Source organism: Mytilus californianus, unplaced genomic scaffold (assembly GCF_021869535.1).
Source record: "Mytilus californianus isolate M0D057914Y unplaced genomic scaffold, xbMytCali1.0.p SCAF_14, whole genome shotgun sequence".
In the NCBI taxonomy this organism is placed as follows: domain Eukaryota; kingdom Metazoa; phylum Mollusca; class Bivalvia; order Mytilida; family Mytilidae; genus Mytilus; species Mytilus californianus.
The window spans coordinates 10893219-10913449 of record NW_026262626.1 but is presented as its reverse complement, the minus strand read 5'-3'; the positions used below and the strand labels follow the sequence as shown (position 1 = coordinate 10913449).

General features: G+C 31.7%; 2 protein-coding genes across 2 annotated transcripts in view; one reads left to right on the top strand and one right to left on the bottom strand.

Moving 5' to 3' along the window:
* Positions 1-5208, bottom strand: part of LOC127724201 (prefoldin subunit 3-like) — a 48825-nt gene extending 43617 nt beyond the window's left edge. The window contains exons 1-4 of the mRNA XM_052231100.1: positions 5093-5208; positions 3188-3312; positions 2145-2211; positions 306-404 (exon numbers count right to left, since the gene is read on the bottom strand). Of these exons, the coding sequence (XP_052087060.1) occupies positions 306-404; positions 2145-2211; positions 3188-3312; positions 5093-5176 (375 nt within the window). The 5' untranslated portion in view covers positions 5177-5208. The remainder of the gene's footprint in view (positions 1-305; positions 405-2144; positions 2212-3187; positions 3313-5092) is intronic.
* Positions 5209-5239: 31 nt separating this feature from the next.
* The window catches only part of LOC127724183 (cullin-5-like), a 33265-nt gene continuing 18273 nt past the window's right edge, over positions 5240-20231 (top strand). The window contains exons 1-9 of the mRNA XM_052231081.1: positions 5240-5285; positions 9570-9676; positions 10765-10864; positions 11520-11702; positions 12763-12904; positions 13397-13623; positions 17973-18066; positions 19303-19433; positions 20064-20171. Coding sequence (XP_052087041.1) covers positions 5271-5285; positions 9570-9676; positions 10765-10864; positions 11520-11702; positions 12763-12904; positions 13397-13623; positions 17973-18066; positions 19303-19433; positions 20064-20171 — 1107 coding nt within the window. The 5' untranslated portion in view covers positions 5240-5270. The remainder of the gene's footprint in view (positions 5286-9569; positions 9677-10764; positions 10865-11519; positions 11703-12762; positions 12905-13396; positions 13624-17972; positions 18067-19302; positions 19434-20063; positions 20172-20231) is intronic.

Genomic DNA, 20231 nt, shown 5'->3' with positions numbered 1-20231 from the left:
TTCTAGTTTCAAAATAGGGACTTTCAGCCCTGTAAGATTTATCTCTATATGAAAACTTAACCTTAGCAATGAACAAGCATATATATTTTGCCAGAGGAATTTTAGCTTTTGCTATAAAAACTTATAACTAAACCATAAGCAGATTTGATATGTGGGAGGAATTGTAGCTATTGCTACAAAAACTTACCCCTAACCATAAGTAGACTTAATTTGTTGAAGGAATTTTAGCTTAAACTGCTATAAAAACTAAACATGAGCGGACTATTTGTTGGTAGAGTTTTAACTATAGCTATATAAGAACTTACCCCTAACCATAAGCAGACTTTATTTGTTGGAGGAATTTTAGCTTTTGCATAAACCTGATCTGATAACAAGAACTGGGTTTCCATGGGATCGGTGGATTCCTACAAAATAAGATAACAAAGGTTGTAGTTTATACCATTATCACATAGATAACATGGATCTCTGTAAATTCCTGGAGTAACCCAGGAAAACAACATTTGAAAATAAAAAAGCTCAGGAATTACACTACTCACATGTCAACATCATTGTCAGAATTATTTTAGGAAATGCAGCCTACCCAAAGTTATTTTTCAAATGTCAAGGCAAAAATGGACACAATATTCGCGCTTGATACAGGTCTGAATTTGGATTGTTATTAAATATTTGACACATAATAGGTTTCTGACACAGAATAACTGTAGTCAAAAACTTAGAATTGGTTTATATGATTTGAATTTTTATTCAGTTTTTTGCTTTTGTGCAATACACTATGCTGTTGCGAATTAACCCCCCAAAAAAACCAAACCCCCCCCGTTTTTTTTTGCAAAAAAAAAAAAAATAATTGAAGAAATTTTCTTTTTAATTTCTGAAATCTGAAATGAGAAAAAAAGATTGCCCCCCCCCCTCAATTTCTTTTTTAACCCCCCCCATTTTTTTTCACCTCCCCCTCCTCCCCTTTTTCCAAAAAAAATATTCTTTCCCTCAAGATATAGTCATTATCTCAATTCAAATTTCCAATGGAGTTTGCAACCATAATTACCCATCATAAAAGTCTTAAAAACATACATAATCATGTCTAAAATTAATATTCCTTAATCAGCATTTTTAATAGTAACTTCTAAAAATAAATTGACACCTACTCACCTCAAGACAATCCATTTCTTTATACATAATTTAAAAGCAGTGAAAGGGAGGTAATCCAAACTTAACATTGTACCTAAAAGTAATTGTCCATTAACAAGGAAACCCTTGTTTTTCCCCCTTTTTGGCCCCTAATTCCTAAACGGTTTGAGCCATTACCCCCCCACCCCCCCCCCCCCCCCCCACCCCCAAAGCCAGTCCTTACCATCCCTATGTGGTATGGAAACTTGTAGTGTAATTTCAGAGAGATCCATACACCGTTCCACAAGTTATTGTCTGGAAACTAGAAAAATGCTTATTTTGGCCTCTTTTTGGCCCCTTATTCCTAAACTGTTAGGACCATAACCCCCAAAATCAATCCCAACCTTCCTTTTGTGGTTATAAACCTTGTGTTTAAATTTCATAGATTTCTATTTGCTTATACTAAAGTTATTGTCCGGAAACCAAATGTCTTCAGATGACGACGACGTGATACCAATATACGACCGTGATCATATAAAAATTTAGCAGCAAATTTAGAATGCAATAAAGCATGGTTTACCTATTTCAATTCATAGTTCAGTTTCTTGCCTCAGCCTACACTAAATTTTCATGCATTTTATGAACATTTTTGGTTAACCACTGTTGAGGCAGAGACATTTTTGGTTAGGCACTGTTAAAAGTCCAGAATTTTTCCCTATATAGTCTATGTAAAATTTTAAATATGCTTATATACTTTACATATCTACCAACTTTTTTACTGCATGTTTTGTTTTGGCCTAATCATAAATGCAATAATTTAAGACTGTGAAAACTACATAGATTTGGTTACTCTTGTAAAGAAACTAGCATTTTATGCTAAAGAAATGATTGTTATTTGTTTTTTTTCTCTTGTATATTTCATTTTTTCTAGCTTTTGTAATTTTTTTTTCTGTTTTTTGCAGTTCTAAAATAAAAACATTTCATGAATGCATCAAAGGAAACCTTTCTGTATATCATGTATATAGTTATGTTCGACTTACCTTCCTTGACTGTAAATGTTTAACTATGTCTAATGAAGTTTTTATGTCTGGTATCTGTTGTTTTAATCTGAAAACAAAACTTATATCAATAGTTACATTCAAATTGACTAACTAATCAGTTGATTAATGCACTGATAAATCAATCTATTGGTTAATTGATTGGTTGATTGATTGACATGCACACACCTCCGAAAAATGTATTTCTTTGATTTGCAGACTTACAGAGAGTGTGACATTATGATCAATTAAGTTTCCTATTCAGCTGTAACTGCCTACTTTAAGAATTATATTTTTAGAACACTTAGTGTTATGTATAAAGTAGCACTTGATTTGAAGTTAAGCACTACTGTGTAGATACCTTTACTTATATTTCAGGGATAACTTATTTTGTAGGTTTGACTGAAATAACAAAACACAAAATTACAATTTAATGTTTTCAGAAAAATCATGTCAGCTGATCCATAAACCAACAAAATTAAAAAAAAACACTTGTCTTTTCATTTTTTCATACTTGACTTTTGTGAATATCCTTGTATCATTTTACATTAAAGGTTAAGAATGATAATCTTAACATTGCATATGCCAAAGGGAAGATGATTAATTAAAAAAAACACTCCTGGTTACAGCTGAGGATTATATGCCAAAACCCTTGGTGGTAACACTATGGTTAATGCTGTTATTCAAAGCATTCAAAGGATTGAAATAAGGTTAAGTATCTATAATCATGATAATGCATTGGTATCTGAAAATGAAAATTATAAATTTGATGCATCTGGAGTGCTTTTCTGAATGTACCTTCTTGAGGACAATTAAAACCCCAAAATTTGATAGCCAAGCATGTAAAACAGGTGTAAGTTCTGGCATCCATGAGGAGTTAAATGACCAAAAGGGATCAAAATAAAATCACCAAATCCATCTATGGTCACCTTTGCTGAACAGGTTTGGCAAGTTTATGCAACAATGTTAACTTTTCAGACATTAAATTTTATAAATATTACAGGTATACTAAATGTAATATTAAACATAATATCTTGTAAACAAACCTGCTTTTCTTTGTTAATATGTTATATTCCATAAATTTGTATTTCCTATGTTGTTCATCCAGCCTTACTAAAACATTTTCAGCTGATTCATTTTCTTCTCTCTTCATAAAACTATCAACATCTTCCTGAAAATATAATTAAAGAACCAATGGAACAAATAAAATGTATAGACATGCCAGGTATCCAGGGTATACGTTGTATAATTTTACCAATTCTGTATGAAATAAATGAAATGGAATATTATGAACTGTTATACAATTTCTGTTTAATTACAATTTCAAAAATACTTGGACATGTTTGTGTATTGTTGCTCAAAATTGCTTTTTGTACATCTTGTATATGGCTTTGGAAGTAAGTGGATTAAGAAAATGTTGTTTTTTAAAAGTTCATAATTTCCAATTAAAATAAAAAGTAGGGCAAATAAAAGATAGGTAGGGAACTTCTGAGCAGTAAATCATACAAATACATGAGAAGTGGATCATAATTATGTCATCGAGACAGCAGCCTAATACAAAAAGACATTTAGGGGTCCACATAAAGTAGTTTCAACAATAGATAAGTGTTAATACAACATGTCAAGCTCTAAATCTCTCCAATCTAGAAAAGTTAGGAATAAATTATACAGAGACAGTATCCTAATTGTCATCAATGAAATATTGGCTAAATGAAAAAAAATTAAGACAACCATTTATAAGCATGATAAGTTCCTGACTTCAGACAAGTAACTTGAAGTTTTATGGCTATTTGCAAAATTCCTGCACCAGTAAAATTACAATTCTATGTTGCCATCTGAATGGTATATCAGCCTAGAAAATGGCCTAGAGTGAAAGGACACAGTTTATTTTCAGTTAAATCAAAATCTTTGCAAGGTCTTCATGTCTGTCTTTCTCAGATACATGTACAATAACAAAAGGTTAACTAATATTTGGTGTACAGAATGATTGTGAGGTGTACATGTCCGCCTGCAAGGGTTCATTTGATACATACTACATTGTACGTGAAGTAGATCTTTATCTTAAAGACTATCAAATGCAACTTTAAATTGAATCATCATTCATAAAGCAGGCACGACATATCAGGGTGTACATTCTTATTTAAGATTTTTTTATACCAAAATGTATACATTCAGTGTAGGGAGGCCAAAAATGTTTGTCATCCAGAAAAAATTAATTAAGAATTATGTGTCTGCATGTTCATTAACAGGTTTCATACCAGTAACCTTCTGAGATATTAATTAAAGCTTTACATAAATAGTGTATGCTGTGGTCCCCAGATACCATGGATACACCAATCTCGAATTGTTTTTTTATGAATTAGTTACACTAGTTGACCTGAGGTCAATCAGCATGAATGACCTCATCAAACAATCAATTCTTACTGCGACATAACAACAAAAGCATTGTGACATAGGAAATTTATGGGAAAGTGCACTAATTCGAAAGTCGTCTATTAGATTCCCACGTCTTGCTGTCAGCGACATTCATTGCAGTTGAGTTAATAAAAAATCACAAATGCTTGACCAGGCACAGTAAGGCACCACTCGACCATATGGACGAAAGGAGTATGCAACCCATGCAAATCATGAGGTCTATGGAACACTGATGCTACATAATCAATTTTTAAAAAGCAAACTTTGAATGTAGGATGAATTGATGTTCATAATTTCTGTCCAAAAAATACCAGTCAAAAATGAAAAAACTTATCCAAAATATCTTAAAATATATAAAAAAGATCTTACTAATTACTGAATTCGTGTATTATTAAAACTATTTCATGACACAACACGTGGGGATAAGTTTTTGTTTGGTCATGAAGTATGTCTATGGGAATATATAAACAATAACAAATAAGTTTTTCAACTTAATGATAAACAATGTGTCGTGTGTATTGAATAAAGCGTCATACTACAAATTCTGCTAAAGGAATGCTGGAATTCGCCTTTAAATCTGATTTATCTGCAGATTCTGCTTTGGAATCACCCGTAGCCATGATGCTTGTTGAAAATAAGTGTATTCGGAAGTTTTCTCGGTTTTGTGTATGAAGACGCCGACAACTCCCGATAGATTCGAGAGGAATTATAAATATGGCGATGTTGAGGGTAATGACTGAAAAATATCCTTCTTTGTTTATGTAAAGATGTGACAGATATAGAATCTTCAAAAACAGTTTACGATAATGTCAAGTCCTAATGTTACATTATTATGTGAACAGCATTATGTACCCTTCAGAAACGAGACAGTTCAGATCATGTTTTAAAAAATTAATGTAGACTGAGCTGTTGTGCAATTTTATATATTCTCTACTCAAATTTAACGTGAAACATAATGGCAAAATCAGTTCTTATCTTACATTTAAGTCACAGCTTGCCAACATAACATCTTAAATGTTCCATCAAAATTTCTCAATTTACAATCAATGTTTACTCATGACAGTTACAGCTATTGCATTATTTTGCCACTAGTACTGAGGCTCTAGGTAAACTGGGAGTGGAAGGCTTGTATATCACCATTAGTATTATATTCCGCCTTCCTGTCATCCGTACATTAAAATACCCTCGTTTACAATTATAAACCCAGCATAATGCAGCGTCATCTCACCTAAGGTTTATGTACAATGTTACGAAATCAATAAAATTTCCCTCCTTATCTTCCTCAATACTAATACCAAATCACTTGTCAAATTACATAGCTTTTCAAACAAATTAATAAATGTTTGTAAAACATCTCTTTTAAGATGGGGTAGACTAAAACGATTCTATGGATGTTACATTGCTGATGTGACGAAATCTGGTAATGCACAATATCATGGCTGCACAGAAAGGGAGATTCAAATATTAATCATAACAGGAATTTTGTAGGGATTCTTCTCACAAATCTTGTCTATTTAGCTGACCAACTAGTTATATTAATTTTTCCGTATACGTCATAACATGTACATGTGATCAAATATGTGCTAGAATTTGGGTTTTGGTCCAGAGACGGCTTTGGAATCATAGCTTTAATGTCTCGTGGCCATGGGATATCATATTGGTAATGTGCAGAAGGAATCAGAAATTAGCACCTAAGAGCTATGGTTCAGTAACTAGTCCAAACATAGCTCTTGTATACTGACGTCAAACAGTAGATCAGACCTTGATAGGGCTTATTGAATTTTTAGTTTTGAAATGGAAGACACTTTATTTTAAAATATAAACACAAAAAGTAGGTTGGTGAAGCTGTTTCCTGAGGCATTTATGGGTTTATACCCAAAATCTGGTTTCAATTCAAAATAATTTGAAATTAAATAAGCAGATTCAGAATATTGGCTGTCCTGGTGCAACCTTTTCCACATAAGAAGCCATAGCTGAAATAGATATCTAGATAAAAGGTTAATTAATGGTGTCAAAAAAAATAGAATGTTTGGAGGCAAAGGGCCATATACTATTATTGAAATTTTATACACAAGTTAGAGCTTTGGTCCTAAAGCAAAAAATATTGACATTTACGTTTAGTCCAGAACATTTGCTTTATAGTCTATGTAAAATATTTTTAAAAAATCAGTTTATATACTATTCTGCCTACTTTTTTTCTGCCAGGAGTCAAGGAACAAGTATATATTTATATTCGGTTTGCCTTATCATGTGAGAAGGACTTTATATGTTTTCATCTTTCATTTATATAGTGTTTCATTCCCAACATGATCTTGGAACAGGAAATTCATATGCTGCATACATAAAAAAACATTTCATAATAGTTCAAGGACTCATCATTTTGCCATTACAAGTTTGCAGTTTTAACTTTGACAAGTCCAACTCATTAATTCAGCTTTCTGGTGAAAACAATAAGAAATAAATTTAGAAAACAAATCACATTTATATGGGGTATTAGGTTTTACCCTTGTCCGTACGTCCTGAAATTGGTTTCCATTCTCAATCTTAAGTTTGCCATAACCAATGGTTATGAAACTTATACACAATGCTTATTACCACAAAATACAGATCTAGTGTAAATTTGGGTGGCATCACTTTCACATTTCTAGAATTATGCCCCTTTTCAAATGGAAAAATTGCTGAATTTTTCGTTTCCGTTCCCTTAAGTTTGCCTTAACCAAATGTTATGAAACTTATAAACATTGCTTATTACCACAAAACACAGATCAACTTTGAATTTTTGTGGCGTCACTTTTACCGTTCTATATACAAATGGAAAAATTGCTTAATTTTTCGTTTCCGTTCCCTTAAGTTTGCCGTAACCAAATGTTATGTAACTTATACACAATGCTTATAACCACAAAACTCAGATCATGTTGAAATTTGGGTAGCGTTACTTTAACCGCTCTAGAGTTATGCGGCTTCTGCCCTTTTTCAAATGGAAAATTTGCTGAATTTTTCGTTTCCATTCTCTTAAGTTTGCCTCAGCCAAATGTTATGAAACTTATACACAATGCTTATTACCACAAAACTCAGATCAAGTTTGAATTTGGGTAGCATCACTTTTACCGTTCTAGAGTACTGTCGCTTTACAACGTTATAAATATGGAATTGGAGGCATCTTCTGTGTGCCATGTACACATTCCCCATTAATTATACGACCGCAAAAAAAATTTGCGGTCGTATATTGGTGTGACATTGGCGTCGTTGTCGTCGTCGTCCGAAGACACATTGGTTTTCGCACAATAACTTAAGTTTAAGTGAATGGATCTCTATGAAATTTTTCCATAAGGTTCAATACCTCAAAAGTAAGGTTGGGATTGATTTTGGGGGTTATGGAACCAACAGTTAAGGAATTTGGAGCCAAAAAGGGACCAAAAATAAGCATTTTTCTAGTTTCCAGACAATAACTTGTGGAACAGTGTATGGATCTCTCTGAAATTATACGACAAGTTTCCATACCACAAAGGGATGGTTAGGATTTACTTTGGGGGGTTATGGCTCAAACCGTTTAGGAATTAGGGTCTAAAAAGGGGGAAAAAACAAGTGTGTCCTGGTATATGGACAAATACTTCAGTACAAAACATAATTTAAAGCAGTGTAAGGGAGGTAATTCTAATACATCATTTGAATTACCTCCCTTACACTGCTTTTAATTTATGTATAAAGTAATGGTTACTGGACAATTAAGACAATTTAAAAGCAGTGTAAGGGAGGTAATCCAAATACAATGTTTTGATTACCTCCCTTACACTGCTTTTAAATTATGTTTTAAAAAATGCATATTTTTAAAGGAAGACCAGTAAAAATATCTGCAAATGTTGCATCTTAATCTTTTACAAAAAAATCCATATGAAAGATTTGACACCATATTTTAAATTCTATTATAAAATAGATTAAGTTAGCACTATGGTAAATTTAAATGGGTAATTATGGTTGCAAACTCCATTGGAAATTTGAATTGAGATTATGACCATATCTGGAGGGAAAGAATTTTTTTTGGGGAAAAAGGGGGGTGGGGTGCAAAAAGAAATTGTGGGGGTCAATTTTTTCTCATTTAAGATTTCAGAAATTAAAAACAAAAAATTCTTCAAATATTATTGCAAAAAAAAAGTGGGAGGGGGGTAATACACAACAGCATAGTGTATTGCACAAAAGCAAAAAAAAAGGGGGGGTAAGTTTTTTTTTTAGTGGGGGGAGGGGGGTCAATGCACAAAAGCAAAAAATTGAATATAAATTCAAATCATATAACCAATTCTAAGTTCTTTGACTACAGTTATTCTGTGTCAGAAACCTTTTATGTGTCAAATATTTAATTACATTCCAAATTCAGACTTGTATCAAGTGTGAATATTGCGTTCATTTTTGCCCCAACTGTTCAGGGTTGGACCTCTGCAATCCTATCCAGCTGCGCTCGGCGAAGCAATTTTTTTTTAAATGCACTGATGGTTTCTAGACTCAACTCATATTGTTTAAAAATTGATGAGTCCAGTCTAAAATTTGTATGGGTCATAGACTTGTCATATTGGGAACCCTAATTCAAGGATCAATTTGTTTCACTGTATATGATTAAACATTATAATTAATTAACTGTCAAATCTGCTTTTAATATATATTTACTGAGAAGTGGAAATGGGATTCATTTCTAAAGAAATTGATCTTGGGCAAGTTATTGACTTTCAATACTGTGGATTTATTATATTTGTATTGTACCAGTTTTTATGGATTTTGTGGTTATAGGTTACCCATGAATTTATGTGTTCAACAATGCACACATTTTCTATAGGCTTGAATACATATTTTAGCAAAACCATGAAATCAAGCATCCACGAAATTATAATTGTTCCTCAATCATTAAAAGTGGTACCTATGAAAATAAACGATTCCACAGTATCCATCAATGAATCTCCATTCTCAGGATCATTGGTTTTAATGTTCATACACATAATGCAACCAACGAATTTCTATTTTTAGCAAGGACAGTCTCAGTTTGAGGACCGATGGCCCTCCATGAGACCGACTGCCTTAAAGTTACTTAGACAGGAACCAGTTACCAAAGCAGAATGGCAGGACCTGTTCTGGTAGGTTTTCCCACTTATTATAAATATAAAATATTGTTAATGCTATATTGAATATAGATTGAATAAAAAGAGACGAATGGTGAGTTTTTATAAGACAGCAAGTAACCTTAAAATACAAATCATCTAGATATCCAAAGATCACATAACTGCCTTTATGAAGAACAAATGTATACATTATAAGTCTAGCTCTAAACCAACCCTAACTCTTCATGTCTGTAAATTTAATAAAGTCAGCTACAGGTCCAATATTTACAACAAATTTTAAATTGGCAAAAAACATGTAAAAAGTAAAATAACAAAAATACCAAACTCCAAGGAAAATTCAAAACAGAAAGTCCCTTATCAAATGGCAAATTCAAAAGCCCAAACACATCAAACGATTGGAATTAACTGTTATATTCCTGACTCGGTACAGGCACTTCCTTATGTAGAAAGTAGGGGTTTAAATCTGGTTTTATAGCTAGCTAAACCTCTCACTTGTATGACAGTCACATAGAATTCCATTATATTCACATTGTGTGGGCAAAACAAACAGACATAATAGATAAAAATGCCAAAAATTGGGGTACAGCAGTCAACAATACAAGTGTTTTAATCGTAATCACTATAAAAACAGAAAACTATGTCGAGAAAGAAAAAAAAGTGCATATAGACACTCTACAGACAAAGCACAAATGAAAGACAAGAATACAAAAAATGACTATAGTACAATAACACAATGGTAAAATAAGGTACCATTTATAGGATTCCTGAATTATCATGGTTAAACAGGTTTTATGAACATGATGAATACTAAGCTTTTTCCACAATAAATGTATCTTGGAGCAGTATTGATATTTTTGAAGGCCAAAACACAACTAAAATACCAAGCTATATAACTTTCAAAGAAGGCCTGCAGGTAATTAAAGCAAGCTAAAATACATTATCTTATGATGATAAAGTCGTACTTTCTTACACTCTTCAATTTGCCACTGTACTGATTTCTTTTAGCAATTTTATAAATAGTGTACTGTTATATAAAAATGCAATACAGTCTTTAAAACAATTTTATGTTAACATCATGTTTAACACTGTTTTACTCATTACAGTGCTGTACATTCAGTATGCCTTTGGGATGACAAAGGTCCACAGAAGATGTATCAAGCTTTACAAGATGATATACTAGAATTTATACAGCATGCTCAATCAGTAAGTTTTGTGAACATTGCTTAAAGTATTGTTTAACAACTGTTATAGAGTGTGTTTATAAAACTTGTAGTTTACCATGTCAACTCCATGTTTATTAGGTGATGTTTTTCTGAAACTGGTGAGAGCTGTTGTTTTATAATACAGGGCTCTTGGTCACAAAACTTTACTCAGTACTTTGAAGTACAAGATTTGTGCTCGAAACATCAAATCCAGTATTTTGATTGGTCAAAGTCTGAATATTATAATCGTACTCGAAATTTTTATGATCACAAGGCCACACCTGTATTGATTCATTCTTGTTATTATGAAAATGAAAACACACCATACTGCCATATCACGTTTCACTACTATAGTTTCACATATAATACATATAAAAGAGGAATTATCAAAAATACTGGACAATACAACAGACAATTTTATCATTTGCTCCTTTCAAAACCAAACTGAATTTGAACATGTAATTAATTCAGTACATATATACATGATATAGGTAATGAGAATTTTTTTTACGATTTTCATCTTTCAATAAACTCTATATCTATGAATTGCGAAATACAGGTCAAGGTGGCCATATTGAAAATCAGTGAAAGGTCATACTACAAGTAAAAGTTGATTTAAATTATTTCATGACATTATATCTTTTTAATAATTGTAGAGGGTATTAAAAAACCAAGAAGATTCAGCATTACTTAAAGCTTACATAGCAGAATGGGGTAAATTCTTCACACAGTGTGACTATTTACCTAAACCATTCATGCAGCTTGTTACCTCATTATCGGGTAAACCACATGGTAGCGTACCAAAGAAAACTCCAGGAGAGGAAAGTTTAGTTAGAAAGGTAAATTTTAACAATTAGAAATTTACACTTTTTAGAGGGTTACAACTGTTATAGAATGTCAATTTTGATTAGGAAAGAAACAAAGATCAGGAAAAGTATTGCTATGTGCAATAATTTGTAAGTTCAAAGTTCAAGTATTCTTTACAAGAAGATTTTGCTAAATTATGAGTTTTTCTAGAAAATAAAGTCTCTTTATATATATATAATTAGCTGTCCTTTAAGATAACAAATAAAAATTGTACAGAAACATTGTAAATCTTAAAGATTAGTTATAGGAAGGAAAATAACTTAGAAAAAGATCAAAGTCCCACCATGAGCAGATCAATAATGCTTTGAAAAGGGGTTGTAAATGTAAAGATTGAGTGCCAAAAACTCAAGTTTATTTATGTAGATATTACAATGTCTGTCTAGAAAAACATTCTAAAATGAATGAACTGTATACTGTATATCGGGTTTTTTTCGCATCAGCTTTTTTTAGCGATTTGATGGCAAAATGGGTAGGTTAAATTTTCACTGCGTATAATTTTCGCTGAATGGGAAAATACAAGACCTGTATCAAGCTTGAATATTGTGTCCATTTTTGCCCCAACTGTTCAGGGTTGGACCTCTGCAGGCATATCCAGCTGCGCTCAGGGATGCAGTTTATTGAACATTCCACTGATTGCTGTGTTGTCTAAAGGGATGACATGTATGATTAGTCAAATTGAATTAAATTATTAAGAAAACAGAGATCTTAATGAATGATGCACACTTTTGTAATCTGCCGATCAACACAAAGACTGATTTTAAAGATAATATAATTTCACCTTTAGAGTGAAATGAGTTTGCATATCAATTTCGTGTAAACTCGACAATTAATAGTATAATGTATGAAAAGTAAAGACAGCGATAAATCTAGGAATATGCAGGAAAATTTACGCGGGGTCAAATTTTCGCGTTTCTTTAGGTGCTGCGAACAAAGTGAAAATGAAACACACGCGAAAAAAACCTGATATACGGTATTTCATTTAGCATACAACCAAATCTATTATGTGTGAGTTAATATTCTTTTTCTTTACAGTTAATGTTAGATAGCTGGAATCAAAATATATTTTCCAATATCAAACAGAGGTTACAGGATAGTGCAATGAAATTATTACATGCTGAGAGAAATGGAGAGGCTTTCGATTCTCAACTTGTTATAGGTGTTCGAGAGTCTTATGGTAATTAAGTCACTGTTTGTTTGTGATTGACTGCAGCTCTTCTGGATTTGACCTTTTCAAACCATCCACGTTTCACACACAATCTTTTATATTTTAAAGCAGTTGAATGACAATTTGTTCATAAAATATGAATAAAAGGAGATATTGGGTAGATGACAATAAGACAGCATCATTATAAACCAGAAAATACAGTATTCAATGATAGAAATCTGTATGTCATATTAACTTGATATGTAGCAAAAGTAAGATCTTTATGATATTTGATGTCCCTACGAAATTCCTTCATTTGGGGCTGCAATCTACATTTAAAATATATAATTGATAATATTTATATTTGGTTTTATTTTATAGTTGAAATTTGGTTTAAACCTATTAATTGCATGAAAATCTATAATTTTGTGTCACACTACAGTTGAGTTCAACAGCTTGACCCGTCTTTGATTTTTTTTAACTTTCAGCAATTAAAATATTTTTGTCCTTTTATTTTTCCAGTAAATTTGAGTTCCGATGTAGAAGACAAATTGAAGATTTACCGAGAGAATTTTGAGAAAGCCTACTTAGAAGCAACAGAAAAGTTTTACAAATTAAAAGCTCCACAGTACTTAGAGGCTAATGGTGTACAGAATTATATGAGATATGCTGACTCTAAACTGAAAGAAGAGGAGGCCAGAGCTAGGAGATACCTTGAGACAGGATGGGGATGTAACTCAGTTGCTACAGTATGTATGATATGTTTAATGGGAGATGTGGGGTATACATCAATGAGACAGAAACCCAACAACAAAAAACATCGTAGAGGGCAACAAAAAGTCTTTAACAGTACTATAAATTCAGAAATGATTGCATGCATTTATTGCTGCAATTTTTGAAGAATGAACAAAAATGTGAGATTAATTGTTGCGATTTCAGGAAAAGCTTTATACAGATATATGTATCAGATATCAGAATGCAATTTCTTATTGCGATACTCGTCCAGTCACATTATAAGCATAGATAAAAACCTTGCAATAACTTCTGAATTTACAGTACATTGTAGAGTGCAACAAAAAGGCTTCAACAATAAATAGGTTTATCTCAACTGTCAATTGATAAAAAGGGGTTATGTCAAATTAGAGAGAGGTTTGAAAAAGAGATTAGATACTTAAAAACAAAGTATATCTATAAAGCAGTTAGTCAGTGACCACATTAAATTGTTTCCTTTAATTAAAACAACAAGTAGGTGCTTTTTAGTTCTAAATTTCCAGAATATTGAACCTTTATTTGATTACCTTTAAAAAAGAATAATGATCACAGGTTCAGTACATTGGTGTACCTTTCAATTGCTAAGGCCAAAATTAAAATTAAGTTTGTTTCCCCACGCCCCGACCGACTGAGAAAATAGCCGCCAACTCAAAAATATTTTTTTCGTTCTGAGTTGAAATATTTTTTTTTAAATATCTCGGGTACTACCGGATCCGGGTATAACCAGATCGGGTACGAACTTGCGTACTTGCCGGCATGGTAGACTGGTTCCCTGTCCTTTAATCTGTTTGTTTCTGACAACTAAGGTGACTCAGACAGGAGTCCAGAGACCATGTATGTTCCGGTTTCTTGATTAGACGCGTAAACACGTCCTGGACGCATGGAAATCGAGCTGGACGCGTCATTTTTTAACCCCGTGAGTCCCTGGGACGCGTCCTGATTGTATCCCCTGAGTCACAAACACATCGTTTTGCCTAGATGATTTATAATTCGACATTGTTTTGACAAGAAACTAAACCGAAGTCGATGTCGAAAAATCTTTGTGATGCGTAGATCAAAATTTTTGACAGTTGATTGATTTATTTTTTACTTTGTCTGCATGGTTGAACAAGCCAATGAACGATCATGACCCATTTTTGTCAAATTGAAAAGTAAAAATTGTTTGCAAACTTTTTTTTTAAATACAAATGCTTGACTGTACCTTAAATGGAATGCATATAAAATCAAACTAAATTATTAAAAGCAGTATAATCCAGAAATTAAATGAATTCCTTGACCACATGTTTTCTTTTGTTGACAAACATGTCACATGATCACTTTTGGTGGGAAAAATACTTGGGGAAACAGTTAAATAACAGACAACCCTGTCTGGATATTTATAGACATTTAAAACAAGTTGCTTTTTAAAAAAAAAAAGTCAATACGTGAACCTTAGAACTTTTTTTATGCTAATTATTATTTCAACTGAATTGTAAATTATATCTCAGTATTTTCATTACCATGTGTGTGGAGGATAATATTTTCTTTTTATTGTCAATCAGGACAATTATGGCATGTTGAGAGTGTTGTTAAATATAAAATAGGGAGATAAGGAATGTTTTTATTTCAATAGTTCATTTCTGGATGGTGTTAGCTTTCATTTTTACCAGTGTGAAAGGTCAAACTACTACCAATGGATGACACTTCTAGGGTGTTTATTGGTAGAGGTAACATTTCACCTAGAATCCCTCATTAATTTTATATATATTTTTCTTTTTAAAATACATATTTCAGAGCAAGTATTATACTTTGTTTCGTAAAATGTGAAAGTTTTATTCCTACCAAATAAGACAAAATCTACTTGCTTACCATCTTATTTTATGCCGTAATATCCTGTTCCACCTTTGAAGTGGGTTTGGATCCAGCTAATACATTCAATTTGCTGCTTATACATGTATACTTAATATACCTGTCCAAATCTGGTGCCTGTTTTTTTGTTTGCTTATTATCATGTCTGTTTTTCGGTTTTATTTTTGTATAAAAATATTGCCATTGATTTATATCTTGTACAACATTGGTCAATTTGATGTCATTTAGCTCGCTTTGCTAAGACTCAACATTCAACGCCATGTTTATTGAAAAGTTCTCTCATTGGCAAGCATAGTTTACCAAATATCATATAATCATATCAGTCGCAGGATAATTCGATTATTAAGAAATGCGGTTCCTTCAATCAACATACGTAATAAATCTCAAAACATAACACTGTTTTTTGCTAACTTATGTTTGTTGCCTATAATTCAGAATTTAACAGTGTTTTGGGATTTTTTGCTTAAAGTTAACTTTTGAAGCATGGGTCCCTTTTCAAAAGTCTCCCAACTACTACCTCATATGTGAACTTAAGTATAGGGGAAATTTTGTTCGCTAAACGTAATATATGTTAAAGAAATCTTCAACTTGCTCTATTTTGCCTGTGAAGACCATAAAACCTTCATCTCTAAATTTACAGTGTAATTTGATGTTTTCTTTCCACTTGAACTTATCTAAGATATTTATTAATAGGACAGACCATAGATGTATAAACCCATACATCTATGGACAGACAGATGCAGATATGTGCTTGATGGTGAAAATATACCACCTATGGAGGGGGCGCTCCTATAACTTGTTTCTATAACTTTCCATTAAACTCAAATTTATTGTTTCTTAGAATTAATTAAACAAATGCAGTTTAATTTTTTTTGTTAAGAATCTTTAAAGGATATTCGTTTGTGTCAATTAATTCTTCTGCATTGATAACTGTTTCTTTTAAATTATCAATGATCATATTTGTGTACATTTACGTTTCATCATAGGCAATAAGAATGCATTCACTTTTTACCTCGTGTGTTTTATTAATGAAATCTTTTGCCTCTTCAGAAATGGTTTTATATTAGATCATTTAATCTCTCAATGCGTCTCGTGGGAGAGTTACACTTATTGATGATCAGTCATAAGGAACATTAATTAATATCTCCTACTAGTTGACCATTTCGCAATGCCTCATTAATTATTTCTAGATTAATTTAATGAATTTTTGAAAGACTGAGGTACATGTGTCCATGTTTTGAATCATTATTATTCTTTAAGAATTATATGTATATATGGGAATCTATTTCTTTTTTTTTTTCTATATAGATTATCAACTATATCTTTTATTACCATGTAGCATATAAGTGAGTTAGCGATCTGTGTAAAGTTCTTTATTGCCAAGTTTTAGATATCTTAAATGCTCCATATGGAGGTGCTCTTAATTGCAGGAAGCTAATACAGATAAGAAGAATAAATGTTCCGAATGAACAATAATTAAGGTTCCGAATATTCCTCCATAGACTATATTTCTAACTAATTAATATGCGTGAACCCCTGAGGGTTCACGCAATAAACAGCTGATACAGGAGTGCCAGGGAAATAGTTAAACTTGGTATAAATAATTCAATCTACACCAATTTATTGGGAAAAGGGTGTAAAGGGGAAGGGGTTAATTTGTAAAGTTTTTATTTTTTTTTTGTCATTTAAATTTTGGTAACTAAAAATCACCAGACAAATTCTTTTACTGAGTTTATTATAAAATAGTCCATTCATATTTTTCAAAAATATGTTCCTTTAGGATAAGGGGGAGCCAAATTTTTTGCAGTTTTTAAATTTTTCTTATAATTTAAAACTCAAAAATCATGTTAATATAAAGGAAATTAAGGGGTAGACATTCTAATACTTACATTAAAGTTGCTACAAATGGTTATATGTGCCAGACATACACATGATCGATTTGTTTTGCTCTGTTGGGTATTAAAAAAAGATTATCAAGATATAAAAAAAAAAAAAAAAAAATGCCTACCTACCTTCCCACCTACAACAATGTGGGTAGGGGTGTGGGGAAACATACACTTTTTTAATTGTGGCCTAGTACAAAAACCTTACGGAAAACAGATCATGGATTACGGTAAGACCAGTAATGCAATTTAGCATTTGAATTAACATTGGATTATTGAATGTGCATTGATTTTAGATTTTAACAAACAAATATTATCATTTCAATATACAGTAAACTTGTCAGATAGAAATCATATATTAAAAAAATCAGTGTTAACCAATGACTATATACATCTTTTATTGGCAAAACTTAAAAAAGAAGATGCAGGACAATTCTTTTTTTTAAACATATATCCTCAATGCTCTTCATCTTCGTACTTTATTTGGCCTTTTTAACTTTTTTGATTCAAGGGTCACTGATGAGTCTTTGTATACGAAATGTGTGTCTGTGCCTGTTATCTATGATGAGTTTATATTTAACTTTGTTATTTTACAGTTAACAGAATGTTGTGTTACTGTCCTGGTGACAGCATTTAAAGAAACCATATTAAAAGAATGTGCTCAAATGATCAAAAGTAATGAAACTGAAAGTAAGTACTCTATAATGGAAAACCCAGTAATTTGGTGGGGGCGTAGGTGGCTGAGTGGTCTAAATAAATCATCCACAGTGATCACTAGCCTTTAATTTGTGAGTTTAAGCTCATCCATGAAAGAAAAAAAAATTCTCAGTACTGTATATATATATATAGATTTCAAGGAGCATACAAAAGTATGAAATATAGTACAATAAAACAATATTTATGACATTACATAGTTCAGTATTGTAAAAAAAAAACCACAAAAATGATTGCCTGTGTTTATGTATTTGCAAATTGCAATATAAACATTCTTTATTATCCATCTGTAGAAGCAAGCATGCCCTGTATTTAGAAGTTACCTTTTCAATTGATTAGAATTGACTTTAGAAGAAGAGTGATCTTTAAATCTTTAGAATGTTCGCTCCTCTGTTTCAAAATTTCAAGCTTTTTAAAAGACTGTTATAAATTGATAGTATATAAATACAATGTAATGAAAATTACAAAGTAGAAAAAAATTAAAGGTCTGTGTCCTTGTTTTTGAGATATAATCAATTGAAAATTTGTCAAGAAATGATTTGTTTTAGATTTTTCATATATTTAACATTGGCATCTTTCGCTCAAAAACTATAAAAACATAACAAGGATTTCATAAGATTATCAAATATGATTTTTAAACTAAATGTAATAAAATTATGAAAAGAAAAGTAGGGGTTTTATTTGCACTTCATGGATAAAACTAGAGGATTTGGAATGTCTGACAAAAAGTTAAAAACAAGAGTAGCCAACATCCTCAAGTAAAATCATATAAAATGCACTACAAAGGAACCTTTTAATTATCATTGCATTCTCATTAATTAAATGAAATTTGAATGGGTCATAAAACATCTGAGGTCACGCAGTATATCTACATTATTGCTGCATTTGTGCTGCTTTAAAAAGCTAATTCATTTACAAGGGTACAAATGGTAAAAGGGTTTATCCAGCACATAAATGTGAACCCATGTACATTCAGTTTTACAAATAACTTTGAATATTTAAAATATCTGATAACAGAAGAGAGGCAAAAGATAACAAAGGGACATTTAAACTCATAAGTCAAAAACAAACTGACAATGCCATGACAGAAAACCAAAAAACAATGAAAAGATGAAACAACAGTACACAAAACACAACATAGAAAACCGAATACCTAGCAACAGGAACCCACCAAAAAACGGGGGTAATTTGATGATTATTTGTACATTTCAGAATTGCGGTTGATGTTCAGTCTAATGGACAGGGTACCTGATGGTATAACACAGATGCTCGTAGATTTAGAACATTATATATTCAATCAAGGGTTAGCAGACATGATGGCTGCTGCTGAGTCAATTACAACAGTAAGTGGTTTTTAAGGCCTTGTTAAAGTTTAGTTAGTTCAGATAATTGGATAAGACATCTTTTTGCAACCCCGACAATTCTATTTTAAAGTCTTTTTGATAATTTGTTAAACGTTTTTGTGTATCTCTATAGATAGTTGTATAGAATAACAAACAAAAGATGGTTGATAGATAAATCTATATTATATGGCATAGCTGAAACTGACAATTATACGAGTTAGCTTATATATTGAAAGAACTTTTATTTATGGATTCAGATTTTATGGTTTGTGGAAATATAATTTTGTGACTTCAACATATTTTTCTGATTTGCATAAAATAAATCAAACGAAATACAAGATATAAAAGTATACAGAATGAAATAAACTATTCCCCCCTCAAAAATACAACCTCACAAAATAAATGTAAAATTAATTTTTTCTACAGTGTAAGGAAATATTACAGGAGATATTTTTCACAATAAATCAGGTATTATGTAAATTCTACGAAGTGCTTTGTCCTGAATGAACATGAAATGTTTTCTACTGGTTGTTAAGCAAGCAAACCAACAATGAATCAATCTATGAAGTGCATGTTCCTGAACCCTACTTGTTGTGAATTGTCATGATCACTGTCTTTCCTCTGTTTCAGGATTCAGAAAAATATGTAGAACAGTTATTAGAATTATTTAACAGATTTAGTACTCTAGTCAAAGATGCTTTTAATGATGATCCAAGATTCCTCACATCTAGAGATAAAGTAAGTATGGTTATATATTATGAATAATCTTATATGTATTAAAATTACAATTAATTAATA